The 11,031-nt window shown below is 34.9% G+C and overlaps 1 protein-coding gene across 1 annotated transcript; it reads left to right on the top strand.

Annotated features, from left to right (window-relative positions):
• Positions 1–5,518: 5,518 nt before the first annotated feature.
• On the top strand, positions 5,519–10,780 carry LOC149552432 (protein NRT1/ PTR FAMILY 4.3-like). Its single transcript, XM_089787993.1, has 5 exons — positions 5,519–5,949; positions 6,080–6,297; positions 7,443–7,886; positions 9,513–9,625; positions 9,777–10,780. Exons 1-5 carry the CDS (start codon positions 5,763–5,765, stop codon positions 10,630–10,632), a joined length of 1,818 nt encoding a protein of 605 aa, XP_089644119.1. The 5' UTR covers positions 5,519–5,762; the 3' UTR covers positions 10,633–10,780.
• The last annotated feature ends 251 nt before the right edge of the window (positions 10,781–11,031 follow it).

Genomic DNA, 11,031 nt, shown 5'->3' on the forward strand with positions numbered 1-11,031 from the left:
GGACAATTCTAGGTGTCTTCATCTTGATAGTAAGTTTTGAACATAGAAAAAGATTCTAAAACATATCTAAGAGAGTTAACGCTATACTAATTTTATGATATTGAAAAAGAAAGTGTTAAATATGCAACATTAACTCTTCTTTGATAATAAATGCATTGAAGAAAATAGTTGATTTATACAGTAAAACAAGAATAAATAACAAAAATTCAAAAAAAAATTACATGTAGGTAAGATGTATGTAAATGATTTCTAAATGTACATATGACTTATTAATAAAAAATCATAGAATATGATAAATGATTTTTATAGACTAGCTTACTTCATTGACCATATAAGTGATATAATCTATTATAATTCTAAGTTGACTTGATAAATTTTAACTATGATTGATATATTTGAACGAACTTATTTTTACTACTTGATTCTAGTTTATCTTGATGCATTGAGCTTTATTTCTAAAGGGTTAGTGTATATAGATACCATTGAGAATATTGTTCAACGATATTTTTTCTATTTGATTCAACTTTTAGGACATTAATTTAATTTCTTTCAAAATATTAAATAAATTTTAAACAGATATATAGATGTTTAGTTATTAATGTAAGTAGATAACAAAATAGTGGTATTATGATTCCATGCTCTTTATTTATTGTCGATGAACACATATACTATCTAGATAACAATGAATTGTGGTTTATGTTTAAATCCTAGCAAAAAATTTATTGATTTTCACATTTTTGTTGGTAGATGATAGTCATTTAAAAAGGGACTATTTTAAGCTTAAATTTAAATTTGATTTTTAGAAGTCAAAGATTCATTTATACAAACTTAAAAAATAAATTGAATTGGTTCTATAATTTGAAAATCTCATTATCAATAGATACAATTAGAATCAAGTTATATTTTATTGATTTTTATATGAAATAACTTATATACTAAAATCATATAAAAAAACTAAATCGAAATAAACTTATTACAACAGAAAGTCTTGTTGGGTGCAAGGATCTCACTGTTGGAAATTAATGTCAACACCGCAGGCATTCATGGACGACAGGCATTCATTTTGGTAGGTGAGGTTTCGAATTTGAACGTTGAGAGGGAAAATGGAATGGAACAAAAGGAATATTATTCATTCATTCCAAGATGAACAACAAATCAAGTAGATCAAAAAGAAGTTGCAGAGAAGAGCAGTAGAAGAAGATCAGCAGATCCAGTCGTCAGAGTGCAGAGAAAGAAGTTTGATTTATTTCGTGCCTGCAGTTGCACGTCTTCTCTCTGATCATTCTGTAAGTTTATTGTTCATTGGATTCGACCTGTGAAACAGTGATTGCTCCAAGCATTTTTTGTATGCAGCCATTAGAGCTGCAAGTTTAAAGTTTGAAGTATTGAAGTCGTTTGAAGTTTTAGGGTAAATATAGGGTTTTCTGGTTGAAGCCGAATGCTACCAGATTTGTAATAGTTTAAATTTCAGTTGAATAGAAAGCAAGCAGCATACTTAATCCATTGTTCTTAATCTTCTATTCATTGGATTTAACAAGTTTGGTTGAAAGCTTTAAGCTTTGGCTCTCTGGTTTTAATGGTGAATGCAGTTGAAATATTTCCTAAGTTATATTTCTTAAGGTTGAAACAGAACACTCGGCATCTTCTCTCTCAGTTGGAGCCGAGCTCACTTGGCATCCATTGGTGCCAGGCAATTATTGAGTGCCGAGTTCTTCCTGTGCCGAGCTCACTCGACACCTCTTGCCTGTCACTCGGCACCAAGCTTGTGCCGAGCAAGTGCAAGCTATCTGGCACTCGGCACCTTCATGTGCCGAGTAAAACTGGCACTCGGCACCTTCATGTGCCGAGCAGTTTTTTTTTTTAAGTGCCGAGTATGAATTGTTTTTGGTTAAGTTGTGAGTTTGATTTTTAATCTACTTTTCTCACACTCACATCATAAGCGATGAGATTGGGATTAGTTTGTAAATTTGGCAAAATGGATATCTCTCAATCTTTGACTTTTAACCCAAGAAATTTTGACTTATAGACTAGTACCTATAGCAAAAAAATCCGACTTTTAACCTAAGAAATTTCTACTCACAGAAAATCAGAGTTGCTCTGGCTAGATTGATTTGCTAATAGACTGTATATCCCTAATCTGCAGCCTGCCTTACTAGCAGATCTGAATCAAAGTTTTAAATGATAATAAAATAGATGGCGAAGGAAACATTCTAATGCACTCAAATTTAGTTTAATATTTTTAAAAAAGAAATGTGAAGCGATATCATTATGTTTATCAAAATGCTACCAAAACCTCGACAAGTAAACCGACCAATCCTATATTTTCATACTTTTAGGAGATATCGTTGACATATGTGGATTGTAAAAGACAACGTATGGTAAATAATGTACACATCTTTTCTACAATATTTGTTGTGATAAGGACAGATTCATAATTTTAAGGTAGAAATAAGTTGTTTCTTTGTCCATTTGGAAAACGTTATGTGCACCTTCATGCCAAGCAGAAATCTCATTCATGCAAACATGAAATTCAGACACTGTCATCATAGTGGTGGTAAACATCAAGCGAGAGTGGAGAACAATTGTGGCCAACATAACATAAATGAATGTTGGGTAAAAGAAAAGATATATTATACAAATAGAATGACCACAGCCATACAAATGCTCCAATGTCAAAACCATCAACACTACCCACATCTATTATTCCTCACAAAATCATGGACTTGGTGGACTGACATTAAAAATCTAAAAGCCATAAAAGTGCAGGGAAAGTTTTACATAATAATAAAGTTATATAACTAGTATAACAATATATCACTTATTCATGTGATGCATGTTTGACTTAATTTATGCAGCAGTTATTAAAATGAAAGTATGTACAATCTATATAATAACATTCTTTTTTTTCTTTCTAGTTCTACATTAGTATGAAAACATGTCAATTATGTATGTGATTGCATTTGGCTTTTGTAATAGTTGATGAAAGGAAAGTATACAATCTATATGTAATTCAAATTCTGTTATAGTACTATATGGAAGTTGTTAATATCACATGAATAATATTTGACTATATGTCAACTATAAACGTGACTGAATATCACTTATCTTATACAGTAGTTTCTAATATGGTAAATGAATAGCTTACACAGTTCTTCCAATTGTCAAAAAGGTAAATGCATAGTCTACATAATTCCTCTATTTGCTAAAACGATATATGAGAACCCATTTCTCCTAGTACTCTCTTGATATTGTTGGTACTAAATATAGCAATGTGTTAGCTATTTACTTTATGTATATTTGGCTCACCTTATGTAGTAGTCACTTAAAAACAAATGCTCGTCTTTATGTAATAAAATTTTCACCTCCTCAACACTCTATAATTTTATTGATAACATATAATTTTGATATAACAACATGTTACAAACTATTTATGTGATGCAAGTTTGACTTTTTTATGTAGTAGTTGTTGAAAAGTAATTATATATGTAATGAACATCCCACATCCTTGTCACTCAAGTAGAGTTGTTGGTACTATATAGTTGATATAACATTGTGCCAACTATTTACATAACTCTATATCTTACTTCCTTAATGTTTAATAGCTGTTAAAAGACAGAACCACAATTCATGTGTGATGAATACCTACTCTTCTATTATTCTATTTGTGTGGATTGTGTCTTATAATTAATATAACAAGGTGTCAACTATTTATGTGATGTTTGTGTTATTTTTTTATAGTAGTCATCAAAACACAAGTACGCCACTTGCATGCAGTACATGGTAATTAATTTAACAACATATCAACTATTTTAATGATGTATAATTGCCTTACCTTATCATATAACTTGTACTATAGTACCATATAATTCAATTATATAATTCATGTTTCATTAATGATTTATCATTTTTTAATAAAATTGAGTGGATGTCCTTTATAACATAGAGTTTTGGTTAAAAAAATTAAATGCTTTCTAAAAGGTTTTGTACACTTTCTCAATGTGAATTGGGATTGGGTGTTTGAAGCTTTTGGATAAATATGTGGCGTATTTGTACATGTTTGAAGCTTTTGGATAAATATGTGGCGTATTTGTACATGTTTGAGATTGAGATGAGATAGGGTACAGCCCTATGACTTTTTGCATTGGTGATGTTGTATATTATTGTATGAAACTCTTATACTCTTCTTCGTTGATTCCATTTATGTATGCAGCATCCAACTCTGGAGATAAGTTCAACATCAAGTCAGTGGTGCACTAGAGCAAATGTCGGCCCCAACCTGCTCCATAAATCCAAGTGCAATTCATAATGCGAGGTGGGTAGTGTTGTAGAGGATGACTTTCAAAATATCCTCCTTGCTTTTCTCTCCCACACAAAAAAATGGAAAAGGCAGATTTCACGCCAGCTTTGACTGCACAAGATTAATTCATGAATTGATGAGAAACGTGGAAGGGTGTTTTACTATTAAATTCCCTCAAATTCAGAAGTCAAAGAATAGGAAAGTTTTGATTCTATTTAATTACAAGTGATTCATGGAAACATTCAAGGAATCACCCATGGAGGTCCCCCATTGTCACCTTTCCATTCTACGTGGGCATTCTATTAGATGGACACACACCTTATCCTTTGTTTAATGGACCTCTCCAAGCCTACCGAAGGTGGTTACATACTTTTCAAGATGCAGCCTTTCTAGATGTATACCATCTTTTTAGCTTTTCTTCTATTTGTTTAACCTAATGAAACCCTCTCAATGATTATTAATTGGGTAGGATTTGGTTTTTGATACGGATGGTATGGGAAAAGGTGGAGATTTGAGCGTGTCGTATAAACCACCTTCCATGGGAAACATTTGCCTTAAATTGTAATGGCATTAAATCCACCACCCAAATTGCATAATTGTTTTTTAATCAGTCAAAAAGTCTGTTTGAAATCGGAGGGACCTACTTATTTTTATTTATGATTTCTTCTAGTTCAATGTTTAGTTGAGGGATTGGAATGTTGAGTATTGCATATAGATTTCTAATTTTTGATTGTGTATGATTACATTTCATAAACATCACAGGGTGTGATTGGAAATTTTAATGATAAAAACATATATACAATAGCGTGTGATCTGAAATGTTAATGATAAAAATATATACATATAAAAATTAAAATTTTATATACAATAATCAAATAGATTGTGGAAATCTAATTGAATTGAAATTTTTAAGTGATGTACAATAGAACTTCATCAGTACTTAGACTATTCAAAAATTGAACCTACTACTTGAATTACCTGAAGCAGAATTGAAACTGAATGAAGTAACCAAAATTCAATGGACCCGCAAATATAATATCTTTGTTAAGGCCAAATGTCTTCCATTATTCATGTACGTTTTCCAAATTGATCAGGTCATGTAGAAATATAATTATATTCTCTTGGGGGAAGAGAAAAGTGGGTCAAATGAGGATAAAGTGTACCTTGAGGGTATGAGTGGTGGTATTATATGAAATTATTTGAGAGTGAGGGAGATACATGAAAGTGAGTGATGCAGACACATGCACAATTGTGAACATTATCCACCGACTTGTCTGACCTTCCAACAGTGGAACGCACTAGGAAGGTGAATGGTGATTCTCATGTCAATGGGTCTAACAGTGAACCTGCCAATGTTACAGTCTTTCGCTTGCTCTTCAAAATAATATTTAAGGTGGAGCTATATACGGTTAAATTTACTGGTCTGTTTTAGAAGTCTAAAGTTTAGACACACTATTATTGATTCATGGATATGAATATGGAGCACCCAAAACAACAAGTGGTCGGTTTGGAGGTGGTAGGCGTGAAAAGCAAAAGAGAATGTGTTAATCCACATTCTTCTTCTTCTTCTTATTATCCTTGTGTGGATTGGAAGGGACGCCCTGCTGATCCAGCCAAATATGGAGGATTTAGAGCTGCAATATTCGTACTTGGTGGGCTTTCCCTGTCTTTCTATGCAAACCATCGATTACTTGTTAATCTCTTTCTTTGTTTTCCTTATTAGCTCTATGAGTCCAATTGAAGGTAAAAGGTATGGTGGCATTGATAAGATTGAAATAACAGGTCTGCAGGGCTTTGAGATCATGGCAATTGCAGCAGTGGGAAACAATTTGATAACATATGTTTTCAACGACATGCACTATACCTTAGCCAAATCAGCCAACATAGTCACCAACTTCGTTGGCACAACCTTCCTCTTGTCAGTCCTTGGAGGCTTCCTCTCAGACTCCTACCTCGGCAGTTTCTGGTCTATTCTCATCTTTGGCTGCATTGAGCTCATTGTAAGTTTTATTTCACCATGCACGCATAAACAATCTCCTAATCTGTACTAATAATCTTCTTTCTTTTTTTCCGTTAACAATCTTCTTAACAATTACTTATGCACACAAAAGCAAAAGCAGTCTTGTTTTGCATTGTAATAATCATCTTTAACAATTACTTTCTCCTTTCTGATAATGAATCATTGAACTATTGGTTCAAAAATACTCTCTTCTTCTCTTCTTTCTGACAATAGATCGCTGAATGATATTTGAAAAATATATACAGTTAAAATAAAATAAACAATAACGCATCTGTTGCAACAGTTGAGACCAAGAGAAAAGATCTCAATTAGGTTTTACTCTCTTCCTTGTGAAAGCTATCTGAGAAATATACACAGCTATCATACATCTATTACAAGAATCTTCTTGACAGTTAAAACCAAAACAAGAGACACGATCAAAATCTAAAAAATACAGAGAATATTGTTATGAATTGTGGAAATCTATTAGCACTTAAAAAACCCTGGATTTCCGATTAAACGTTAAAAAGTTGTTTGGCAGTTTCTTTTCTTAGCCAGTCCATGTGTAGTATTTCTGACTTAGTTAAGCAGTTAGTATGTTGCAGTTTCTTTTCTTAACCAGTCTGCATGTTGACAGAATAAAAATCACTTGTTGAGTTTATATGTATATGTAGCAGTGAGGGTTAGGTTGTTGAGACACAAAATAGATACAAGAAGTTTGAATCTTGACTGATCATGGTGTTCATATCTCTTTGTTCCAGGTTTATGGTTCATGGCTATGAAATAGACAATCAAACATTCCAGAAGAGGATAATATCTATAACATATTTATTAAATTCAAGTGGATATGATAGTACAAATTAGGTGAAATATTTCGTAGAAGCAAATTGAAAACAGTTCATATGTAGAAAATCATTTTTCACTGATGAACAAATGAGTAACCTATCATTTCCCAAAAAAAGGAAAGTACTCAACTCGTATTCATAAAAAAGAATGGGTGGGTATAAAGGTAGCAGGGAATTAGAAGAGTATATGTAGTTTAGATTGAGATGGAAGGTTACTAATTGCAAAGACCATATATTTTGAGGTTTTTCGCTCGGGGAATATTAGGCTGATTGAAATCGTTTTGTCGATGAGTTGGTGCAGGGATATATAGTGATAGCAGTACAAGCTCATGTGCCATGGTTGAAACCAAGCTACTGCAACATGGTTCTGTCAGAAGGCATGAATTGTGAGGAGCCCAAGAGCTCACAAGCACTGGTACTGTTCCTTGGATTGTATTTGATTGCTTTGGGCAGCGGATGTGTGAAGCCTAACATCGTGTCCCATGGTGGTGATCAATTTGATGGAAGAGATGCAAAGGAGAGAAGAAAGATGTCTACCTACTTCAACTTGGCATATCTGAGCTTCTCTATAGGAGAACTCATTGCCCTCACTTTCATTGTTTGGATACAAAACAAGGTTGGCAGAGATGTGGGCTTTGGAGTTTCAGCAGCAGTCATGCTCTTGGCTCTCCTCACTGTTACAGCAGGGCTTCCCTACTACCGAAACAGACTTCCCCAAGGAAGTCCCTTGACTCGGATGGCTCATGTAAGCCATTTATTTAACAAGCACACAGCTTTTTCTCTTGTATTGTGTTTTTGTATTTGCTTTTATCAAGATTATAGGAACTCTAGCTACACTTTTTCTTGTTATGGTAAACGTTTCTGTCCATTTAAGGATGTGGGGAACCAAATCCGGCAAAATACAAAGGCCATAGTGCTTGCCTCCTTTACAGTCAATTCATTAGTGGATTCATAATTTTAATACCACCCATCTCAGGTGTCATTGACAGAAAGGCCAGCTAGCGTTTTGCAGCCATTGAAAATGTTTGGGTAATTATTCAAATTTAAGTTAGTAGGTCCCTTTGTTTAATATTTTATTTTGTGAGGTTAAGTTGGACAAGATTCAACTAATGTGGCTCAATGCTCATTCACAAAGTAAAAACCAAGACACGACACCAGTGCATTGTCTAGCCAGCCTTTGTCTGGTCTTGAATTGACACTCCAACAAAACATACAAACTGTGATGTTGGGTAAAGTAGTGTCTTGGATGGGTTTGGTCTTTTCCTCCAACTGGGCGCATAACCCAAAGAAATATATTGAGCTGTATGCCTTTTTCCAAGCAGATCCAATCCACGTTTGCTCAAGAAGCCATGAATTTCTTGAAGCATAAGGTGTGGGGTTGGTGCACTTCTTTCACTCCCTTGCTGAAAATTAGTGTCAAAGAACAAAATTGAGCATTTTCCAGCGTTGTTGATCTTCAGCCTCCTCCCTATCAAAGATTTCGTATTATCTTTGATATTATTTTCACTTTTAAACATCGTACTTTAAGGAAGAAATTAAGCTTAGAAAAATAAGTCAATTCTAACTATTTAACATTTTAAACTTAAAAATCAAATCTTTATGTGTGATGTTTAAACCATACATGATATTACATACCGAGTGATGTCTATTCTTACTATTTCATATAGATGAGTTGGAATTTAAAACCTAAGATTTTTAATATGCTGCCAGAATGATCTACCAACTGAATGTTTCACTCATATTTAGTCAAAACATTAGTTAGAATTCAAATTCAGGATGCTAGATTTGTTGTTGGAATACTCCGACTAAACATCATCCTTCTTTAGCCAATTATAATCTAAACATAGAATCTTCCATTTCCTGAGCCAGAGTGCTCTACTGAATCAATCCATCAATTAGAATTGAAATCTAGGATCTTCCATTTGCTATTGAAATGCTCCACTAATGGAGTCGCTTACCCATCATTAGTCAGTCCATTAGTTAGAATTCAACTCTAGCATCTTTCATTTCCTGTTGGAATGCTGTTCCAAGTGACTCACCCATCTTTAGCCAATCCATCAAATAGAATTCTACCCCAAGATCTTCCATCTACTACTGAAATGTTCTACCAACTGATTGACTCACCCATCTTTAACCAATACACCAGTTAGAATTCAACCCTAAGATCTCTCATTTACTGCTGGAATGATCTACCGCATGACTCACCATCTTAAACTAATCCACCAGTTTAGATGCCAGCCATTAGATCTTCCATTTACTACTACAATGTTCTACCCACTGAATGGGTGACCTATCTTTAAACAATCTATCATCTCTTCAAATGTGACTTATTACCAACATCCTCATGATTTTACTGGTTTCTGTGCCTCAGGTCTTGGTAGCTGCTTTTAGAAAGAGGAAACTGAAGCACCCATCTTCACCAGAGATGCTGTATCAGATCCGAGATGCTGCTCGCCAGCTTCTCCTTCACACCAATCAATTCAGGTGCTTTCCTTATTTATAACGAATCCAGAATAACAAATTCCAATGCCCAATTCCTATTCCAGGGGCCACCGGGCCGTATCAGAGTAGGACAAAATGTTTTGAATTGAAACTAAGCAATAATGTGAATTGTGTGTGACTGTGAATTGGGCAGATTTTTAGACAAGGCAGCAATCATTGAACCAGGAGAGTACATCCAAAAGGAGAGTTCTTGGAAGGTGTGCCCAGTGAGCGAGGTAGAGCAGGTGAAGGTGATCATGCGGATAATGCCGATATTTGCATGCACGATCATCACAAACTGCATTCTCGCACAGCTGCAGACATTTTCAGTGCAGCAGGGGAGCAGCATGGACGCCCGGATGACAAAAAGCTTCAGCATCCCACCGGCCTCCCTTCAAGCGATTCCATACATAGCAATGCTGTTTCTGGTTCCATTGTATGATAGAGTCTTTGTTCCATTCGCCAGAAGAATCACTGGCAACGACACGGGAATATCTCAGCTCCAGAGAATCGGATTCGGTCTCTTTCTCTCAACACTCTCGATGGTAATCGCTGCATTGGTGGAGGCCAAGAGGAAATCCCACCCGTCTTCTCCCATTTCCATATTCTGGATCACCCCTCAGTTTTTAGTGTACGGAATATCAGAGATGCTGACAGCAGTGGGTCTCATTGAATTCTTCTACAGCCAGTCCCCCGAGGGAATGCAATCCATGGTCACTGCTCTCACGTATTGCTCATTCTCCTTGGGCTTCTTTTTCAGCTCTGTTCTCGTTTCCATTACTAACAAGATCACCACCACCTCTTCTCATGGTGGGTGGCTTTCCAACAACGATCTCAACAAAGACCATCTGGATCTCTTCTACTGGCTCCTCTCCGCTCTCGGCCTTTTCAATCTCATCAACTACATCTTTTGGGCAAAGTGGTACGACTACAATCTACCCATACTTCCTCCTCCTCCTGCCTCAAAATCTCTTGTTAATCACATTCAGCAAGGCGCTGATAAGGTGTAGTGTTCACTCTAGAGGTATACATTTACATGTGATGTTTATTGCTATTATTACTAGTACTTGGGGAGTTGGGTGTATAGAAAGCTAGCTTCCAAATGTAATCAATCTTCTTCCCATTCAATGAGAGCATTTCATATTATATTTTGAAGTACTTGTGCTTCGAATTTTATATCATTATATGAGTGGCTCTTTGGTAGCTCTATTAGAAACATCTCTTCAAAGTGGTGACTGTATACTTATGAAAATCATTTGGAATATATATAGATTATTATGGATGGTTGTGTATGATCATAAATTAAACAATAAGAGTTGTCAATGGATTAACCACCAAGTTCTAGGATTTATACAATCTTACAATGTTTCACTAGAGTAGATAATCCAAGTTCTAGGATTTATACAATC

Source organism: Cupressus sempervirens, chromosome 6, assembly GCF_028749045.1.
Source record: "Cupressus sempervirens isolate cs-2001-9-10 chromosome 6, ASM2874904v1, whole genome shotgun sequence".
NCBI lineage: Eukaryota > Viridiplantae > Streptophyta > Pinopsida > Cupressales > Cupressaceae > Cupressus > Cupressus sempervirens.

Coding starts and splice junctions, on each gene's coding strand:
- LOC149552432 (XM_089787993.1), top strand. CDS start 5,763: ATGGATATGAATATGGAGCACCCAAAACAACAAGTGGTCGGTTTGGAG. Junction 5,950..6,079: donor AGCTGCAATATTCGTACTTG/GTGGGCTTTCCC, acceptor TTGAAATAACAG/GTCTGCAGGGCTTTGAGATC. Junction 6,298..7,442: donor TTGGCTGCATTGAGCTCATT/GTAAGTTTTATT, acceptor GAGTTGGTGCAG/GGATATATAGTGATAGCAGT.